This window comes from Mytilus californianus, unplaced genomic scaffold (assembly GCF_021869535.1).
Source record: "Mytilus californianus isolate M0D057914Y unplaced genomic scaffold, xbMytCali1.0.p SCAF_12, whole genome shotgun sequence".
Classification (NCBI taxonomy): Eukaryota; Metazoa; Mollusca; class Bivalvia; order Mytilida; family Mytilidae; genus Mytilus; species Mytilus californianus.
In genome coordinates this window covers 61,139,547-61,162,579 of record NW_026262604.1, presented here as the reverse complement: position 1 = coordinate 61,162,579, position 23,033 = coordinate 61,139,547, and the positions used below count along the sequence as shown (strand labels likewise).

Genomic DNA, 23,033 nt, shown 5'->3' with positions numbered 1-23,033 from the left:
AGCTGTCTGAAGCGTGAATCCCGGTAAACCAGGACTCGTCAGCGAAAGGGTTAATTATGCAACCAAAGGGAGACAATTTGAATTATCTCCCTTTGGTTTTGCAGGACTTTATCTCACATTAATTTCACAATTAAGGAAACTTACTATTGTTTCTCATTCTCATTTATCGTCAGTGTGATCCGTGTTTTTCACGCCATATGACCCTGACCACATGCCATATTTTAACATGTTGCTCTTGCTATTTTTGCATGTTAACAGCGCCACCTGGATATATCCTGAAAGGAACCCCTCCAGGTAAATATAGCCTCTAACCATTGATTATGTTTACTGATTTTTAGCTCATCTAGCTCATAGGACCTCATGAGTTATTGCCATCATTTGGCGACCGTCTGCAAATGATTATAAAAAAATCACCTCTCCTGCAATTGCAGCAAAGATAAAAATGAGTACTGTAAATTCAGAAATTATTGCATGCATTTATTATTGCGATTTTTGAAGAATGAACAAAAATGCGAGTTTGATTATTGCAATTTTATGAAAAGCTACATACAAATATATGTATTTGAAATTAGAATGCAAGTTCTTATTATTGAGATACTCAAGAAGTCGCATTATTCGCATCAATTGATAAAAACCTTGCAATAATTTCTGAACTTACAGTATTAGAATGGGACGTGTGAGCTATATCCATCACTTGGCGTCCATTGTCCTGAACCTTTTGAAAATCATTGCAACTGCATTGCAATAAAGGTGAAAATAAATAATAAATGGCATCTTTGTCAGGTGAACAATACAAGCTTTTACGACATTCTCGTGTTAAAAATTGGCCGATTGTGTAAAGGATGTTTCATCATCCTGAATATGCTGAAATAGTTTCTATAGACATTAAGAAAACAACATAAAATCAATCAGTTATTACTATCTTGTAAAATAGGATGTGAATTAGATTTGAAAAAAATATATTTTGCCTTAATGCTTTACGATGTAGGTAACATGAATTAAAGTTCAGTTATTTGAAATTCAGGGAGGCAAGAAGAGGTTTTGGCAATTGAAAGTTTGATTTACATATTCTGAAATTTTGAAATATGCAAATTGAAGAAGATGTTGCGAAATTTATATTTTCAAAAACAGTAATAAATATCAACTTTAACTTTGTTATATGAGCAAGCAACAGTTGATTTTTTTCCAGCACTAAATATATCATAAGAAATATTAAGTGTTTTTTTGTCTGTATGATGTAATTACTATATTTTCCAATTGAATACTTCATCTATTGACATTTGTTGTGGAAATTCAAAGAGTTGAAAATCAAGGTTATGAACCTCAAATGAAAAATAATTGGAAATAATGAAAATATTATACATTTGTACCATGTACGCATTGAATCAATCCAACATAAAAATGTTAAATTTTAAAGTATTTACACATTATAAAAATAGAAAATATAAACCATTGTTTCAATTGTAGCTTTTAAGTTGTAATGCCTTTGTTGTTTTCATACAGCTTCAGTCCAGGTTGTTAAACGTAGTTGTAGTAGCTGTTGAAATACTTTGATAATTTGTTCCTCAATTATTTTTATTGTATTTGTAGAAGTGGATGGTCCTGTGGTAAACATTGTTAATACTCCAGGTGAAGATGGATTGAAAAACTTACTGGAAGTTCAATATCTCAAGGTAAAATAATTTTAATATTAAACAATTACCATTGTTATTAAAGGGCTATTCTATTAAAACTAACATGGGACCCAGGGAAGGCACTGAAATTCTAAATTTACCTCTATAGGTGGTAAACCCATTTATAAAGTGCCTTCAATGTGTACCAAGTATGTTTTAATTGAACAACTTGAACTTAGTCTTATGCAGTAAAGTTTAAACTGTATGTATCAGTTAATAAATCAATTACGAAATTTATTTGTGTAAATATTATAGGTTTTTTGCATGGAAAAAAATGTATTGAGCTCAGATTATAAACATAACAATTTACCAAAAAATTTCTTGATAGCATATTTTTTTATCAAAGTCAAAATTCACATAAATTCTTATAGACAAAAATTCTGATAGCGTATTTTTTATCAACTTCACATAAATTCTTATAGACAAAAATTCTTATAGTGTATTTTTTATCAACCTCTGTTAAAAAAGACACACAATGTTAGATTTGAATTTTTGGAATTATAACAGATTGTGGTTTCACACATACCACATTGTTTGCCTAACATATATATTTTATTCTAATTTGTCAGTTGAGTGCTTAGAGTTCCTTTCAACCATTTGATTCTTAATTTAAATATTATTAAATTTGTAGGCAAATAAAGATGGCCCAGAATTTGCAACAACATACAAAAATATTGAGCAGAAAATTGATGTGACATTTACTAGTCTGGAGGTACTCCTTCACCAGGAGGCATTATTACATGTATTAGAGTTAGTAGAAAAATTAAAACCAGCACCAAAACCAACAACAGAGGTTGTTGCTAAGACAACAGAAGAAGGGAAAGACAAGGAAAAGACAGATGAAAAGGAGGACAAGAAAAAAGCTATAAGTAGGAACTTTTTTTCAGGTTGATCAGATATAAATTTTGTAAAATATCTAAAATCTAAATATGCCTTATTATGAAAAATATGTAAATATATAAGGAAAGATCACTCCAATAATATTGACTAGAACAACACATTTTTAGCTAAACCTCGCCAAGAGGGCCAAGTGAGATTTTCTCATCACTTGGCGTCCGTCATCGTCATTAACTTTTACAAAAATCTTCTCCTCTGCAACTACTGAACCAAATTCAACCAATCTTGGCCACAATCATCATTGGGGTATCTGGTTAAAAAAATGTGTCCAATGTCCCCGCCTGCCTACCAAGTTGGCTGGCATGGCTAAAAATAGAACATAGGGGTAAAATGTATTGAAAAGTTTTGCGTATTATTTTGAATACCGCTATGAAAAGAGAAAATATTGACAAGGCTAAAAATTTCAGAATGTTAAGCTCTTCCTATTGTTCATTTACGTCAAAACTGTCCAACAACTTCTTGTAGGAGTTATTACCCTTAGAAGATGAATTTTACTAATTTTTTTTAATTCTTAAAATTGAGAATGGAAATAGGGAATGTGTCAAAGAGACAACAACCCGACCATAGAACAGACAACAGCGGAAGGCCACCAATGGGTCTTCAATGCAGCGAGAAACTCCCGCACCCAGAGGCGTCCTTCAGCTGGCCCCTAAACAAATATGTATACTAGTTCAGTGATAATGGACGTCATACTAAACTCCAAATTATACACAGGAAACTAAAATTAAAAATGATACAAGACTAACAAAGGCCAGAGGCTCCTGACTTGGGACAGGCGCAAAAATGCAGCGGGGTTAAACATGGTTTTTTGAGATCTCAACCCTCCCCCTATACCTCTAGCCAATGTAGAAAAAACAAACGCACAACAGTACGCACAGTAAAACTCAGTATAAGAGAAGTCAGAATAGGAAACAAAAGAAAATAAACAAAATGACAATAATACATAAATAACAACAGACTACTAGCAGTTACTGACATGCCAGCTCCAGACCTCAATTAAACTGATTGAAAGATTATATCTTCATCATATGAATATCAGGCACAATCCCTCCTGTTAGGGGTTTAGTATTATACCGTCATAAAATATATGAGAACATAACCCGTGTCTTGCCTATTATCTAGAAAATTATAATAGATAGATAGAAACTTTGAATAGCAAAAGTGATCAGCAAGACAAGAGCTACAAATAAGGCAACATGGCTGAAATCTCCAGTCGACTCCTTTTTATTAGAGTGATTGCCTTAAAATGATGATTTTTACATATTTTTTTTGCGTTTTTGACTAATATTAGATAGATAGGAACTTTAAATAGCAAAAATGATCAGCAAGACCAGATTTACAAATAAATCAACATGACCGACATTGTTAGTCGAATCCTTATTGAAGTTTTTGCCCTTTAATGACGATTTTTCCCATTTTTGCCTATCATCTTGAAAACTGTAGATAGATAGAAATTTTGAATAGCACAAATGATCAGCAAGACATGATCCACAAATAAGCCATAATGGCCGAAATCTTCAGTCGATTCATTATTGGAGTTATTGCCCTTTAATGATAATTTTTCAAAGTTCTTGAAAACTGTAATAGATGAATAGAAACTTTAAACAGGAAAAATTATCATCAGGATAAGATCTTCAAATATGCCAACATGACTGAAATTTTCAGTTAACTCCTAATAGAGTTATTCCTTTTTAATGATGATTTTTGCTAAAAAGTGTCCATTGTTGAAGATGCAGGTGAGAGACACAGGCTCTTTAGAGCCTCTAGTTAGTTCTTTTTATAAGAATAGCTGGATGTCTATGGCAGATCAAGGGATTATGATGTTCAAAATTTAAGGATTTCTGAATTATCTATTTAAACAAAGACCATCTGTTTATTATGACATATAGGCAGTGCAAAAAGGCTGGTTAAATTTGATGCAATGTTCACTCACATATGAAGTTTATGTTAATAGCATCAAAACAAAAAAAAAGCATCAACAGAACAACAAAAGTTTTTTTGAGTAATTTTGCCATTGATGGTGAAGACACTAAGGGAGAAATCAAAGAACAGTAGAGGAAACTATATTGGCTAGTACAAAACTTCTCTTACTTTTAATTGGTCCTCTTTAATAATAGTATTTATTATAATTTCCAGAGAAGAAGAAAGACACAGGTGTTATAGATATCCAGGTAAATGCCAGACTAAATGAATTCCAGGTGGCGCTGTGTACAGAACAGAAATATATCACTGATGTCAGGATCAAAGGTAAAACTTCATTTTGACTACATTACTTGTGCTAGTTCATTGATCTTTGTCCTTATTGAAACAGAGACATTCTTATTTTTGTTTTTGTTCCACAACATTATTTTCTCACCACAGAGGAATGTCCTGAAATGAGGCAAAGGTGTATTTTCCTGTTCTGTATTGTTGATTGACTAGTTTTTCATGTGGGGGCCTTTTATTGCTTGTTATGTGGTATGGGATTTGCTTATTGTTGAATGCTGTACCTTAACCTATATTTGATAACTGCTAAGTCATTTGGTCTCTGGTGGAGAGTTGTCTTGTTGGAAATCATAATGCACCTTCTTATTTTTTATAGTATTACATTTGAGCTGTTTGTAGGATGTCCTCAAAAGGTAAAAGTACTTATAGAAACTACATAAAAAATATGAAAACAACGCTTTTCTGGATTTACCTTCATAAGGAATGCTCAAAGCTGAATATTATAGTAGAATTCAAGTAATGTAATTATAAAACTGTAATTAAACCTGACAAAAAATGATGTGACTTCAACCACGAAAATGTGATGTCACAAACTTTGACATGGTTATAAAAATTATACCCTGCACAATTTTTTTGCGAAGGGTATAATGTTTTTGACCCGTCCGTCCGTCTGTCTGTCCGTCAGTCCGTCAGTCCTGTTTCTTGTCATCGCGACTCCTCTCAAACCACACAACAGAATTTCATGAAACCTTTTCAGATAATAAGGACATACTGTGTAGATGTGCATATCGACAGGAAACTACGATTCAATTTTTTTTCTAGGAGTTGCGCCACTTTGAACTTATTTGCTTCAATGTACTTCTGCAACAGTTTGTCATCGGAACTCCTCTGAAACCACACAACAGAATTTCATGAAACTTTGTAGATAATAAGGACATACTATGTAGATGTGCATATTGACAGGAAATTATGATTCACATTTTTTTTCTTACACTTATTTTATTTCTCCAATGACAATGTGGGGACGTGGGGTATGTGAGCGCGCTCACTAAGGTTCTTTAATTCAGTAATCTTTGATCATATAATACGAAATTTTGTATTTGATAGGTATCCATGCTGGTGTAACCATGGAAACAGGAATGATGACTGTAACAGCAACCTTGACAGCCATTTCTATATTGGATCCTTGTCATGGAACTCTGTACCCTAGAGTAAGTCTTCTCATTTTTTCTATATTGAGGGGCTTCGGCGGCCAAGTGGTCTAAGTAGTCGAACAACTGTATCTCTAGCCTATCAACACTGAGGTTATGAGTTCAAATCCTGCACATGCCAGGTGTGCTTGACTCTAATCTTTATTGACTAGGATTGTCAGTTTTCCTAGCATAGGTCGATGGTTCTCTCTGGGCACTCCAGCTTCCTCCACCAATAAAAACTGACCCCAATGAAATAGCACAATAGTGCTGAAAGTGGCATTAAACATCAATAATTCAATCAATCAATCTTTTCTATATTGAATCCTTTGTCACAGGGTTTGAATTTCATTGTTTTAAATTCACACATGGAGCGAACGTGGAAATCCAAGATAATTGCTACACCTGAACTGTCAAACTTTCAAAGTAATTATATGAACTATAAATAGAAAAAACGAATATTGATTAATTTTTAATTTCAAATGATTTTCTTGCATTTGTGGTAGCTTTGGTATAAAATATAGTAGGTATTTCTTTCCCTTTTGGTTGTAAGACATATCTTTATTTTGAAATGGCATGAACTTGGGCTTTAATTTTTCAGAAAGTCTTCAAAGTTGTCATTGAAGTAATAATAGATTTTCAAAATCTTTAGATTATGTGTAACTTCTGGTGCCAATCATTAAATTCCAAGAGAAAAATTATCAAGACAATAAGTATTCCTCAATCTGATGTCTTCTACCATTGAGTGATCTTTGATCAATAACTTATATATCATATTATACAGATAATGGACATTGAAGAAGGAGAAAAAGTACTGAATACTAAGCTGGTGATATATGATGATGCTACAAAGGGAGATAACTATGCAGTTCTTACGAATGTGGATACAAGTGTGGAAGTGGACATTGGTTGTATCAGACTGGTCTTCCTTAATAAGTTTGTTGGGGATATATTGGTAGGTGTCATTTTAGGGGAATTATATTGGTATGTGTCATTTTAGGGGGATATATTGGTAGGTTTCATTTTGTTAGGGGATTTATTGATGGGTTTCATTTTGTTAGGGGGATATATTGGTAGGTTTCATTTTGTTAGGGGATATATTGGTAGGTTTCATTTTGTTAGGCCTATTGAACAATTTGCAGTAAAAATATGAAGAGGACTTTAATTAGAATGTTATTTTTAAATTTTTAAAATGATTATTTTAAATTATCCTATTTTAACCTTCCTGAAAAGAAAATGAAAAAAAAATTATTTATTTGGAAAGTTTTTTGAAAAGTTAAATTAATGTAGAAGAAAGGATACTAGGTGGATGTACAGGAGACAAATATCCCATGGAATACTAGTACAGTTGACTCCACTTAATTGCATACCGCTTAATAGCATAATTCATTTAATTGCATAGTTTTCTCCTGCACAAAACCATTTCCCATTCATCTAATGTTAAATTGTCCGGTTATATGCATAGCTCTACAAGTGGCCTTTCGGTTTATTGCATAGAAAATTATCGCCATCTAGATATGCTTGCTTAAATCTGTAGAAATTTTTGACCGGAAACGGCAAGTTGGTGAGTATATTTTTCTTGAATGCATCATTATTTTCATTATTATTTCATATTTACTTTTGTGTTATTCAATTAAAGTTTTAAAACAGTTTCTTTCGTGTTTATATGATTGAATTTGATTTAAAAATAAACCTCGATATCTACACAGGTAAAGTTTCCCATGTTCTATTTTAAGCCTCGAGGTCATAAAAATGTCAAACAGGTAATTGTTGTAAAAACACTGACCATTCTATCTAAAAAGGTGTAAATAATTGATTGGATTTCAAACATTGTCCATAGATTACATTTGGGGTGAAATTCAAAAACAATAACGCTTGATAATTATCGATCATTATCCAATGTGAACTCTCATAATTGGGCTTGGGGTGATCTCATTTATGTTAAATATTACAGGGCATTTATATATTGTTAAAGAATTTTATACATCAATCATTTAATTTTAATATATTTTGAAAAAAGCATTTACTTCTAATTATTATATTTTTTCACTTTCAATACTCGTGTCCAGCGAATAACCTGTACAGGGCCCCATTACTGCTTTGCATATACGAAACTAACGAAGTTAAATAAACAGTGTTACTTCACTCTGCAAGCTGTAAATATTGTATATCAAAGGCAGCTTAGTACACATCTATTGTTAAAATGATTATAAACTGTAATTTTGTTAAACAGTTTATTTTAATCAAAGCGTAACAATGAATATTGTACATACGGGTCATAGAAACAAATCTATTTTTAGAACGAATTTATTTTCGTATCCCAGGTAAACTGGTAAAGGAAACGTCGGTACGCAAATAAACTAAAACAAAATGTGTTTATAATCTTTATTGAAATAATACAAAATAAAATAACATGTATGACACTAGACATATAACTTTTATTAGAATAAATCAACATTCAATATGTTGTAATTGGATTATAGACGTTCATCTTTCTTCAGGGATTTCCTTTACTGATCTGTTCTATCGATGTTATTTGACTCCGTAATTTGGCATTTCGGATATCAGCATACTCCGCTTTATTGCATAATTTTGTCTGACAAATAGGCTATGCAAATAACCGGAATGTACTGTATCAAACACGATTACTTTTATTGCAGTTGATCATCTTCATAAGTTTGAATAATGTTGGCATACTCCTCTTTTAAACAGTGTTTTATAGGTCTTTTGAAACATACAAATGTAAGGATTTAGTTTGAACACTTTCATGGGGTACAAGATATTTCTAATTTTGATAACATTAGATTATTATGGGGACATTGAATATTAAAAATTCTGATACACTTACTGTATTGTATTCTACTACACAGAGAGTCAAACTATAAACATCAATGAAATGGTTTTAATTTTATTTAAGGGCTTCCTAAACAAATTCTTAGATGGCATGCAGGAACAACTGAACAAAGCAAAAGAAATGGCTGCTGAATATTCCAAAGATGTGGCACAAAAACTTCAGGAGAGGGCGCCACGAGTTAGTCTGAATGTTAAAATGAAGGCTCCTGTTATAATTGTTCCACAAAATTCAAAATCAACCAATGCTCTAGTGGCAGACTTTGGAAGTTTGAGTGTACAAAACTCTTTTAGTAAAGCTGGAGAATCAGAAAACAAGATTCCATTTGTGCTAGACAAAATGGTAGTGGAGCTTACATCATTGAAAATGAGCAGGTTTGTGTTATTTTAAGATTCAGAGAAAAACCATGCAGTATAAAGGATTGATTTTGGGACCCTTTTGTCAACTGACTTGGTAGTCGTATGAAAGCATGCTAGATCCAAATGTTGGAGTTCCTAGGATCAATACACAGCCTTGACAAACCATATTTATAAAATTATTAATTGCTGAAGTCAGCATAAAATGGTAAAGAGCAAAGGGACGTGGGTACAGAGTAAAAAAACAGATATTTGGATGGCAAACAAACTCTTGTCAGCTGTTGCCCCTTTTGAACTACCAAACTGAATATTATATTTATATAATGTCTAGGTGCAAAGCAGGGTTTATTCATACGACACGAATATTTTACTGGATCTATATAGGATTAAACGCCTTTTTAAAGGAATTTATTGGTGTATAAACTCGACCAAGTCACTCACAAACAAATAAAAGGACTTTTATGATATGTTTGTGAGTGACTTAGTCCAGTTTATACACCAATAACTTCCATTAAAAATGCGTTTAATCCTTATAATTCTTTAAAATCGGAGATAAAGAATTTATTTTTCCACACTAGTTACCTCTATCACACTGAAATTGTATATTTGTGTCATTGAATTGGCCAATAACGCATGAATATATTTGTTGGTTAACGCGAAAATATGTACTACTTGAAATTTGCAATCTTAAAAAAAAAAAATAACTACAAATGAATGTTTTGTGTTATTATTTAATTTAACGATTAATGCAAAATGAAAATAAGTATTTTAAGGTCGAGCCAGATTTGTGTTATTATCGTCGCCATCTTGTTTACATTGGTTACAAAAAGAAGTTTGGTCAACGTTGTCTATCGAAAAATAAACAAAGTCAAGAACAACTACCGGAAGTCCTCTCGACCAATCATATCAACTTTTTTTCTAATATGCAAATCATATAAGAATTATTATGTTATATTTGCTCTTTAGTGTTATTAAAGTACTTATCACATTGATGATACTGTAGAGGGCCAATTTTCCAAAAGAAGAAAATCAGAATTTTTTCCATTAAAAGTTTTTAAATTCTTTATACCAGTAGTGTAATTTTGTCTTCCATTTCAGAGCTGTTATTGGAAAGAAGCTTGCCATACAAGATGAAAGCTTGATACTAGAACCAGTAACTATAACAGTCTCCATCACCAGAAATCTGTCTGCAGCCATATTTACAGAGGTCCCTGCCATTGACATTACCGGAGTAATGAAATCAGTGAGTGCCAAGCTGAGTCAAAAGGACTTTAGTCAGATCATGACAACTTTGAATGAGAATTTGACAGAAGGACAGGTTCCACTGCCTCAATCGACAGAAGTAGCTCTCGGTGAACTAACAGACAAAGAAGTTATGGAATCACATGTTATTCCTCCGCCATTGTGTAAGTGTAGATTGATCTTTAATGGAATCACATGTTATTCCTCCCCCATTGTGTAAGTGTTGATTGATCTTTAATGGAATCACATGTTATTCCTCCACCATTGTGTAAGTGTAGATTGATCTTTAATGGAATCACATGTTATTCCTCCGCCATTGTGTAAGTGTAGATTGATCTTTAATGGAATCACATGTTATCCCTCCACCATTGTGTAAGTGCTGATTGATCTTTAATGGAATCAAATGTTATTCCTCCGCCATTGTGTAAGTGTTGATTGATCTTTAATGGAATCAAATGTTATTCCTCCGCCATTGTGTAAGTGTTGATTGATCTTTAATGGAATCACATGTTATTCCTCCACCATTGTGTAAGTGTTGATTGATCTTTAATGGAATCTCATGTTATTCCTCCGCCATTGTGTAAGTGTTGATTGATCTTTAATGGAATCACATGTTATTCCTCCGCCATTGTGTAAGTGTAGATTGATCTTTAATGGAATCACATGTTATTCCTCCACCATTGTGTAAGTGTTGATTGATCTTTAATGGAACCACATGTTATTCCTCCACCATTGTGTAAGTGTTGATTGATCCTTAATGGAATCACATGTTATTCCTCCGTCATTGTGTAAGTGTTGATTGATCCTTAATGGAACCACATGTTATTCCTCCCCCATTGTGTAAGTGTAGATTGATCTTTAATGGAATCACATGTTATTCCTCCGCCATTGTGTAAGTGTAGATTGATCTTTAATGGAATCACATGTTATTCCTCCGTCATTGTGTAAGTGTTGATTGATCTTTAATGGAATCACATGTTATTCCTCCCCCATTGTGTAAGTGTTGATTGATCTTTAATGGAATCACATGTTATTCCTCCGTCATTGTGTAAGTGTTGATTGATCTTTAATGGAATCACATGTTATTCCTCCCCCATTGTGTAAGTGTTGATTGATCTTTAATGGAATCACATGTTATTCCTCCCCCATTGTGTAAGTGTAGATTGATCTTAAATGGAATCACATGTTATTCCTCCACCATAGTGTAAGTGCTGACTGATCTTTAATGGAACCACATGCTATTCCTCCACCATTGTGTAAGTGTTGATTGATTTTTAATGGAACCACATGTTATTCCTCCCCCATTGTGTAAGTGTAGATTGATCTTAAATGGAATCACATGTTATTCCTCCACCATTGTGTAAGTGTAGATTGATCTTAAATGGAATCACATGTTATTCCTCCACCATAGTGTAAGTGCTGACTGATCTTTAATGGAACCACATGTTATTCCTCCCCCATTGTGTAAGTGTAGATTGATCTTTAATGGAATCACATGTTATTCCTCCGCCATTGTGTAAGTGTTGATTGATCTTTAATGGAATCACATGTTATTCCTCCGCCATTGTGTAAGTGTTGATTGATCTTTAATGGAATCACATGTTATTCCTCCGTCATTGTGTAAGTGTTGATTGATCCTTAATGGAACCACATGTTATTCCTCTCCCATTGTGTAAGTGTAGATTGATCTTTAATGGAATCACATGTTATTCCTCCGCCATTGTGTAAGTGTAGATTGATCTTTAATGGAATCACATGTTATTCCTCCGTCATTGTGTAAGTGTTGATTGATCTTTAATGGAACCACATGTTATTCCTCCACCATTGTGTAAGTGTTGATTGATCTTTAATGGAATCACATGTTATTCCTCCGCCATTGTGTAAGTGTTGATTGATCTTTAATGGAATCACATGTTATTCCTCCCCCATTGTGTAAGTGTAGATTGATCTTTAATGGAATCACATGTTATTCCTCCGCCATTGTGTTAGTGTTGATTAATCTTTAATGGAATCACATGTTATTCCTCCCCCATTGTGTAAGTGTAGATTGATCTTTAATGGAATCACATGTTATTCCTCCGCCATTGTGTAAGTGTAGATTGATCTTTAATGGAATCACATGTTATTCCTCCGCCATTGTGTAAGTGTAGATTGATCTTTAATGGAATCACACGTTATTCCTCCGCCATTGAGTAAGTGTTGATTGATCCTAGAAAGATATGTTAAGAAAGCTCTTGAAAAGAATTTCGTCTCATGGGACATTTGGTCTGACACTTTGAAATTTGTCTATCCAAAATACATTATTATCAGGCCAATCCTGTAGAAATATTCACTCATTTTGTCAGACATTTGGACTGACATTGTAATAATACTTTTTTGAAATTTCAAATTGTTATAGGCCAAATGATCTCATGAACTTTGTGTTAATTAACACATATATCTGCATTTTAAAGTGAAGTATACAATGTTTTTAAAAGATTGGACCATGTTTAAAACACGAAATACCACAGTATAATAAGAAGTACATGCATATCAAAAAATTGTTGGCGGTTTTGTAGACAATATGCCAAGCTTTAAGTTTCCCAATGTAAAAATAAGAAGATGTTGTATGATTGCCAATAAAACAACTTTCCACCAGAGACGAAATGGCAAAGAAATTAGCAAGCCTAGAAAAGTAATGAATGAATTAAACAAACTATTAAAGAAAATAATCTGTCTTATATGAAAATTATTTGTCTACAATTGTTAGTTTAAGTTTGAAAGTATAAGAAGTGTTCTGTATGATGATAGATAGTAAGAAGTCTTCTATTGCCACGAAGTTATGCTTCCTATACAGGATACTTATTAAAGAAAAATCACCATTTTGTTTTGTAGCAAGACAACCATCTGAAGAGCTGACATGTAAACTGAAGTTTAGTTTTGAGATAGAAAGTTTGAGTGCCACACTGTATGTAGGACATGAGGATTTGGTAAGTTCAACAACAAATCTGCAATTCTCAATCAGTATCTGACATGATAATATTTTATTCACGATTAAAGTTTTCTTCTCTTTCTATTTTTACACAAAATGTATGTGTATATAATATAATCGGACATGCATCTGCTAGCTACTGTTCAGAAGGTCATATGTATTTCTCAAATTTTACTAAAAAAGAAATTGAAAATAAAAAGTCAAAAACCAATTTAAGAAAATGTTTACTGTTTTAATTGATTATTATTTAGATCGTAGTTGCACCAGTTTATACTGTGCTCTCCTAATCATAAGTCTTGCACATGTACAAAAATGTATGTTAACTAGTAAACCAAAAGATCACAAGAACATTCACAGTTCATTAAAGTTCTAATAATAATACATGCTCTAAAAAAATAAGTAAATTCAACAGAAATAATTAGAGTACAGCCTTCAACACCATCCTAAAATAGGACAAAAAAATCCCCATTCAGCAGTTTGTCCTAAATATTTACAGATGGCACAGAGAGCTGACAAAGCAGCCCTGGGTAAGGTAGAACTACAAGTGATAGCTGTTTCTGGTAAACAGATGTCAGACGAATCAATGGAGGTCAAGGTCATACTGAAGGACATGGTACTGGATGATTCTAGACAACACAAAGTTAATGGCATCACCAGGTATTGTGTGAAAATTATTCTGAAATCAAAGTTACATTTATTTAGGCCTATTCCATTTCAATGAATGAGGGAGGATAGGAAGAGCATTGTTATTTTTGGACCATGGTGATTTATGATAAATTATTCCTACCCTTCTATCTGTTTTAATGGAATAGTCCTCATGACAGTAATGATTGTAATGTTGTTTTCAAATTTTGCACATCACAAGAAAAGTGGGATTTAGCTTTTGCTTAAGCAATGAGTCTTGCTTATATATTACTAAAAGATTAAAAAAAATATAGGCTTCCATTTTAACATACATTGTACCTTGAAAATTTATTACCCATTCATCAAAACAATTTTAAAATTCATGTTTTAAATTATGTTTAAAGGCACTGATTCGAGGGTGTTATAAAGTTATACCCTGCAGTGTATATTTATTAATAAATGAAACAACCCTGACTTAATGTCTAATTTTAACTTTCCTTTATATTGATTCTGTTTTATGTAAATTTCCACTGTGTTGGCTTTACATGTTGTCTAAACTGGTCTTATTTTCTACATGTTGTTTATCTGTATGATTGTTAAAAAAAACTCTAAAGTTGTTTGTGAAAAATTACAAAATAGAATATTTTAAACTGAACTGTGTTTAATCCAGGATTTTCAATGTAGAACATCAGCACCTCATTGATTTAATCAGTAGTGAGGTTTATTTTTCTTGAAAAAGATGATAGCTTTTCACATAATTTGTCACCTTTAATGCTGAAACAGTGAAAGATTTGTATTATAATTGGCTCTTTTTGTCTTTTATTTTTATTATGACAAAAGCTGATTAAATTTCAAAATTATAAGCACTTTAAAATGAGGGAACTCTAACAGGTATATATATATATATATATATATATATATATATATATTCTTGAAAGATATTACAAATATGCCCCTTTTAATTATATAAAAAAATAATAAAAAAAGTTAAAGAGACACCACACTTTAAAGAATTGCAGGTATTATTTATTTATTATAACAACATGTTTCAGTGTTGTCATCAAAATATGCAGATGTAATAAATAAATAAAAACTGTAATACGTTCAAGTGTTGTCGTCTTATTTAATTTCATTTTCGCTTTAAACTGGTACACCCTGCATACCTACAGAATGCATTTTTAAGGAGCTTGACATACCTTTACCAGCAGGCATCGCTTCACACGTTTTTAAATTACCTCTCAATTATATATGTGTGTTTCAACATACCTTAACTAGCAGGCATTGCTTCACACGTTTATAATTTACCTCTCAATATATGTGTGTGTTTCATCACAAATTATTTCATTGTTACATTTCATCATAACATTTTGCAATTGTTTTACAGCCCAGAAATCATCACAAGGTAACACTCATTACGCTGGTATCATTCATACTAACAAGGGAACCAGTTATCATGTATTTTTTTTACATCTGACATTAGGAATTTTTGATGATTTTCCAATTTTTTGCCTGAAATTTTGATTTGCATAATTTGAACTTGTCAGTATACCAAGGAAACACAATGATGATTGGTTCTCAGCTAAATATTTTCATCTACTGTGAGTGATTGACTTTATTTTGAAAGAAGTTATGGAAACGAAAAAACTAAACTAAGATTTTTGAAATAGAAGAAAGTTATTATTGAAAGGCTTGATCAGTTGTAATATAGCTAACAAAACTTTCAGTTCTCAGAATCAGAATGTAAAGCTCACAATACATTTGTATTTTTTAGAAAATGATTAGTGTACATTTGTGTGTACATTTTTGAAAATATTACCCAGAATGCATTTTATTTTAAAAAAGTGAATTGCAAGAAATTTATCCATTCGTTATAGATATACAAGGTAATGTCAGTCTCATTTCAGTGGGGTTTTTTTTTGTTTTGTTTTTTTTTAATTCTGGTTTATCTTCTAGATCTACAGGCTGAGGTTATTTTACTTCATACACTACAAGATATTTACTCATTGAAAAATCACCTGAATGTTTGCACTTTTACTATATTGTATATATAACTTAGCTTTAAAGATTGCAGTAATGCATTTGATTCAGAGCTGGATTTGTAGGAAGTTTGCTAGTTATGTGACTTTGAAATGAAGTGTGCTAATTAAAAAGCTGTTTTTCCTCATTGTGTGATGAATTGATACATCATACCCTTAATTTTTCTTTCTATTGTAACCCCTCCTATCCCTCCCCCCCCCCCCCCCCCTCAGTCTAAAGAAGTTTATTTACACTAAAGATCCAGAATTTTCTGATTTTTGGCTTCACCTGAACCTGCAACCTGTAGTAGTCGTTCTCTAAGCATATTTCAATAATAAACACGATCAGTAGTTATATCCCTGTGGATTTTCGAAATTTCATACCTCTGTACTCCGTGTGCCAGACACAGAAGGGAAGCCCAGCCCTCCAAAATAAACAGTTTTATCTGATTTCAATTTTGGAAGTTTGTATTTGGGTTAAAACTACATCTTGAACCTGAGAAACAAAAAATGATATTTTGGGTAGAGGCTGTAATATTACCACCCCTCACAGTAAGGGTTATTAGTTTAGCAGGCATGATAGAATCCAAAATACAAATAAACATTAGCTTTAATACTGACTGATGTAATACATTTTTTTTTTGTAAGGGGGGGGGGGGGGGGGGGGGCATACCCAGATCAGTATCACTCTGACCTAAGCATTTTTGTGGTTAATGTGTTCACTAGGGTCCACTCTACATGCAGACTACAGTGAGATATATCTATCATCATCCCTGGTTATATCAGGTCAAGAAAAAGGACAAAAAATAATCAAAATTGACGCTTTTTTGCACCAGAATACAAACTTTGGGGCAATTTATCTCTTTTGATGTGTTCTTTTTATATGATAGACGATTTCATTAGTCATGCCGACCCCTCTCCTGGGGAAATCCCCATTAATCAAGAAAGTAAGCAGGTTTGCTATTTATCTTATATACTATTATATATATATACTGCTATTTATCTTGTATAGTATTCATGGTATTATTTTTTATATATATCATAAGTCATACTGCAATATATAAATTTTACATGTACTGTAATCAATTTGTCAAATATAGCACTATTTGCATGAAAGGATTATTATTATTTGCAACTTCTTAAATCTTTAGTAGAAACACTTAAATAATGGTATTTAATATAGTCATATATAAGCAATATACTGGGATTCATAGCAATTGGTGGATACATATTTTTCTTGGATTAAACAGTAATTATACAGCCGTTTACAAGACGTATTATGGTATATCGTGTCTGTCAGTCCATCCGTCGTCAACACTTCGGACAATAACTCAAAAATGCTTTCACCAATATTCATGAAACTTTGGTGAATTGTTTATATCTATTGACACAAGCTCCCTTTTGATTTTTATAAATTCTAGATTTTATGTTTCCGAGTTATGGAATTTTATTCCTAAAAAAATGAGGGATATTCCAGTTTTCTGACTATAACTTGCAAATCTTTTGAGCAATTTTCATGAAACTTTGGTGAATTGTTTATATATATTGACACAAGTTTCCTTTCACTTTTTAAAAATTTCTGTTTACGTTTTGGAGTATTGGGACTCTATTCATAAAAAAGGGGGGATTTTTCCAGTTTTCGGACAATAACTCAAAAACGCTTTAAGCAGTTTTCATGAAACTTTGATGACTTGTTGATATCTATAGAAATATTAAAGCTTGCTTTTGTTTTTTGATAAATTTCTGGTATGACATTGCAGAGTTATGGAACTTTATTAATTGAAAAATCGTCAATAACTGTCCATTTTTCACACTTTGGACAATTATAGAATTTCATTCGTTCAAAAATCAAGGCCACAAACTTAGTTGAACTTGAAGTAGCCTTTATAGTGCCAAGTTATTTATGTTTGTGTCAATGGGTACCACTGTGTGTGTCAATGTCTTTTTTTTTGGGGGGAAGGGAGGGTCTATTTGAGTAGTACTCACAGTATTTCTAGTTGATCATATAAATTCATTTAAAGCATAGAGACAAGCAAAAAGGGTGTATCATGCTCTCATGGGGCAGCTCTGTATTTTTGTCTCGCCTTGACAGAGTCAAAAAGCGAGACATAGGTATGCTGTTTCGGACGGTGCCGTTGGCATCAACAATATATTAGTTTGTGATTTGGTCTAGTTTAAGGTGAACCACTAGTGGTAGGTCAATGGTATTTGGTATGCAGTTGTATTATCATTGGCACATCTCATTTCCATGGAGATTATTTGGCTCTGCCCCCTCAGTCATGGTCTATTGACTTTGAAACTCTTGCTTAGTTTACATGGATTAGTTTGTGATTAGGTCAGTTTATGGAGAACCACTAGTTGTAGGTCAATGATATTTGGTATGCAGTTGTATAAGCATTGGCTCATCTCATTTCCATGCCGATTATTTGGCCCTGCCCCTCTGACAGTCATGGTCTATTGACTTTGGATCTTTTGCTGAGTTTACCTGTTAAAGTTTGTGATTAGGTCAGTTTAAGGAGAATTACTTATGATAAGTCAATGATATTTGGTATTCAGTAATATAAGCATTGGCACATCTCATTTCCATGGAGATTGTTTGTCCCTGTACCTTCAGTCATGTTCATTAACTTTGAATATGAGTTTGACTGTCCCTCTGGTATCTTTCGTCCCTCTTTTTGAATAACTTGCATGTTAAAGTATTGCTATTTTAATTTCAACTATCAAAATAACAAAAAAGTGAGACATGCCCTATGTTAACAGTTTATTTTATTAAAGCAGTTAATTTAATCAACACTCTTACAATTCATATCCATCCCTTAAATAATCAATATAAAACTTGGGTCAAATGGGGTCAAGAATGACCATCATTGAGAGCAAGAGGCAAGGAAATCTCCAAATTATTACATGTGTTTGAGCAAATTATTTTCTTTCATTTGCAGACCACTTCATATTTGAATAATTATTTTTGCCTTTACCCAGGAACATATATATTGACGTTAGATATACTGTTCCCAGCTTTAACCGGGGTAACGAATTTGATGTGATGACAAAAACACTAAAACACTCTGTTAAATTAAAAAACAAATGTGTAAACTTTATACTTTGGATTCATAATTTTTTCGTAAGATACCAATTTTTTTAATTTTTAAATATTCAACAAAGTATAAATTTTCTATAGCCTTGTAAACAGACTTTTGCAAATTCTAGAAATCAAATACCCAAGAAATGACAATTTTCATCAACCCACAAAAATTGGTATCCATAATAATAGATGAATTTACAGTAATTTGGCATATAACATAGGCACTTGTCTATTTACAAAGATCATATATTTATATTGGCCTCCATATATCTTCACTGGTTTATTTGTTTGGGTAGCTGTGAATAATAGTTCTGTAAATCTAATTTTAGAATGATACAAAGGAGTAAATCCCGTTTGTCAGAGGAGGGATCCAGTAATATGATTGACGTCAGCTTCAAACAGGACTGCAGTAAAGATTCTAATGGTTTGTTTAATATACAAAGTTGTCACAGTATTATATGTTTTACTATATTTGGCAAGTTTGAAATCAACTTTCATAATCATCAGTTCATCTTTTTTTCCATGAATTAGAAAAATAGCAGTTTTAGATAGAATTTAATCAGGCATTTCCACATTTTTTTCCTTGAGCTTTTGTATTGTAAATGTATTCATCAAGACTGGTAGTATTGTTTGTTTGGTAAGTCTTCATTTCGTTAGCATTACATTAAATAAACCGACTTACTAGAAGAACGAAGTTACTGGCCAGTATGGGATGATTTGTTGAATATTACCATCTGTTTCATTTGGACAGCTACTAACTTAAATGACAGTTTGGAGGAAATTTTATTGCATCCTACATAATTTTTCTGCCTTTGAGAGTAAATAAAATATTCTGCCGTTATTTTTTAGCATCACATTCCAAAACTTTCAGCTTCACAGACTAAAAAAGATATTATTTAGCAAATAAGGCGTAGGCATGGGGCCAGTCCAAGTAAAGTACCAGAACTCGAAATTGGGTGTACTAACATTCACGATATTATGGAGCTCGAAGCAAATAATGTTTTCCTCTTCCAAACTAACATTCTGACATAATGATTTAGCATCACATTCCAAACCTTTTCACAACCTAAAAAAGATATTGTTTAGCAAATGAGCTGCATCGGATAGAAGTCGACCTTATGCAAATGAATATCTATACATCTGTTAACCTATTTTGGGTTGACAAAATCTTCAGAAAGTCTGTAACTGTTTGTAAATTGAGTTGTTATAAGAACCCAACAAACAGACCTAAATTCATCTTTTATTTTTGTATTGGAATGTTCCAAAATCAATCAAAGTATAAGTGCACTTGCATAAAGGCGACACAGCTCAAATATTTATAGAGCAACTGGTGTAGACATGAGGTCAATCCTAGTAATGTCCCAAAACTCGAAATTGGGTCTACTTTCATTCACAATATTATGAAGGCAACTACAGTAGTCCTCTTCTTACTTGAAACATTATGTATTTCAGTTGATGTCAGGGTGAACAGTTTGTACATATGTGTCTGCCTGGATTATCTGATGTCCCTGGGAGATTTTTTCACCAAAGGCATGCCACAGAAAGACAAGGGAGAGGTGATGAAACAAGAAACCAAACCAAGTAAAACACAGAAGAAAGGTATCATACATGTGTTTTTATGCCCCACCTATGATAGTAGAGGGGCATTATGTTTTTCGGTCTGTTCGTTCGTACGTTTGTTCGTTCGTTCGTTAGTCCGTCCATTCGTTAGTCTGTCCCGCTTCAGGTTAAAGTTTTTGGTCAAGGTAGTTTTTGATGAAGTTGAAGTCCAATCAACTTGAAACTTAGTACACATGTTCCCTATGATATGATCCTTCTAATTTTAATGCCAAATTAGAGTTTTGACCCCAATTTCACGGTCCACTGAACATAGAAAATGATAGTGCGAGTGGGGCATCCGTGTACTATGGACACATTCTTGTTAAAAAATGCAAAAAAATAATCTCACATTAGTGTCTATGGTTCACTGATCACAATGATTAAAAAGTATATAGCAAAAATACTGAACACCAAGGTAAATGGAAAAAGGGAAAGTCCATAAAACCTGACAATATCAAACATTAGACTATATCAACAAATGGACAGAATGAAAAACAGCTGTCCTATTCATTACTTGGTACAGGCATTTTCTGAAGAAAATAGTGGGTTAAACATAAATGTATGCAAAAATTTTAGAATTTACGTTATTGATAATTGGCAGGTTATCTCATGAATGCAATCTCAAATTCAAAATTTGTAGAAAATTATACAATTTAATGTCAATCTATTAACAGTGAAAGAAGAGCTGCCTCATCCACCATCTAACTGTATGGACATTGTTGTAAAGATAGAAAAACCAGAAATAATCCTGATCGAAGATCAACTTAATCCTAACTGTAACTGTCTTGTATTGGATGTAAGTATCAATACTGCTAATTTGTGCGTTTTTGTAGTAATTAGTAATTGAATCTTAAGACGATTTTATTATCATAATGATAACTTAATTCTTGTTTCAGTATAGAAATAAGAAGATGTGGTATAATTGCCAATGAGATAATTCTCCACCAGACACCAAATGACATAGAAGTTTCAACACTATTTTTAAGAGTATTATTTGTATTATGTTTATTTTGCAAAAATCAGTACAACCCTAAATTGTTTTTTACAGTACATGAGAAAGTATGATATAGTTAATTTTTGGGTTCCTGGAAATGTTTTCTAAATCAAAGACTTAGTCTGTCAGATATAAAAACAAGGAGATGTGGTATGATTGTCAATGAGTCAACTATCCAACAAGGACAAAAAGGGTGTGGATGTATGCAATTTTAGGCCAACGTTCTTCAACAATGAGCAAACACCATACCGTAGACTTTGCTATAAAAACCACAGCATGACAAAAGGTATAAAATCAAATAGATGTCTGTATTCATTTTGTGTTTTAAATTATTTGCTTTAAGGCTTCAAACTGCTAGTGTTTTAAGCAAAACTGCCAAAACTGCCAAAATAACATTATTTTGAGATCCTCTCTGTAATATTTAGGTTTAAGCGACCACCTAGCCCTCCAAAAAAAAATATTTTGCTGCAAGATGTCTTATACAAAGAAGATAATGTTAGTCTTTTGGTGTAAGGCTTTGGGTCATATCTAGATTTGTCAAAATGCTATGAACAGAAAATCCATTTTTGGTAAAATACATCAAGTTCAACTTAAACATGTTTATGAAATCATATACATTTCACAACTGACATTTCTACACTAATGTGTCCAGGAAACACCATTAAGAGACAGAAGATATCAAGAGTTCAATAAAAAAAGTTGATGAAAAACATACAACACATAACCAAATAAAAAAATAAAAAAGGACAACAGTCTAAAAAAACACTACAATAGAAAACTAAAGACTGAGCAATATGAACCCAACCAACAATGGGGAGTAATTTCAGGTTTCTGAAGTGTGAATAGATTCAGCTACACTAGTAGCACGCATAGTGTTGCTCATCCTTGACTCATACAAGTAAATAAATTTTATTTCGATATTTTTAGATGGAAGTTATTTTCAAGATGAAGATCCACCCTGAATCCCAAGACATGTCAGCCAATGTCAGAGATTTACAGATATTCTCCTGTGTCTTCAGTAAACGAGGAGCTATTGCTGCACAGGTGGATATACCGGTTTTACCTGCTTAAATTTGGACTTATCATGAAATTTATTCACCACAAAAATAAACCATTTGACAGTAAATGAAAATTTAATAAGTTTTAAAATAAACAGTATGATTGCTAGCTTATGATTTTATGTTTACCTATTGAACTTTATCTGAGTCAAAGAAAACCTATTTATTATTAAAAAAAATCCTAAATTTCTAAAAACAAATATATTTATTCTCAATTTGAGCATCATTTTTCTTTTACCTGTGTTGTATTTTATAACTTTTCAAAGATCTTATTTT

At 32.4% G+C, this 23,033-nt stretch overlaps 1 protein-coding gene across 11 annotated transcripts in view; it reads left to right on the top strand.

Moving 5' to 3' along the window:
• LOC127722146 (intermembrane lipid transfer protein VPS13A-like) overlaps positions 1–23,033 on the top strand; it is a 174,748-nt gene that overhangs the window by 63,451 nt on the left and 88,264 nt on the right. For 10 of the 11 annotated variants that reach the window (XM_052228991.1, XM_052228998.1, XM_052228996.1 and 7 more), the window contains exons 25-39: positions 259–294; positions 1,591–1,673; positions 2,305–2,542; positions 4,707–4,817; positions 5,883–5,986; positions 6,750–6,920; positions 8,883–9,190; positions 10,271–10,578; positions 13,289–13,383; positions 13,882–14,042; positions 15,394–15,411; positions 19,436–19,530; positions 20,559–20,705; positions 21,380–21,501; positions 22,627–22,743. In XM_052228991.1, the coding sequence (XP_052084951.1) occupies positions 259–294; positions 1,591–1,673; positions 2,305–2,542; positions 4,707–4,817; positions 5,883–5,986; positions 6,750–6,920; positions 8,883–9,190; positions 10,271–10,578; positions 13,289–13,383; positions 13,882–14,042; positions 15,394–15,411; positions 19,436–19,530; positions 20,559–20,705; positions 21,380–21,501; positions 22,627–22,743 (2,114 nt within the window). The remainder of the gene's footprint in view (positions 1–258; positions 295–1,590; positions 1,674–2,304; positions 2,543–4,706; positions 4,818–5,882; positions 5,987–6,749; positions 6,921–8,882; positions 9,191–10,270; positions 10,579–13,288; positions 13,384–13,881; positions 14,043–15,393; positions 15,412–19,435; positions 19,531–20,558; positions 20,706–21,379; positions 21,502–22,626; positions 22,744–23,033) is intronic. The other variant, XM_052228992.1, reaches the window with a different exon arrangement.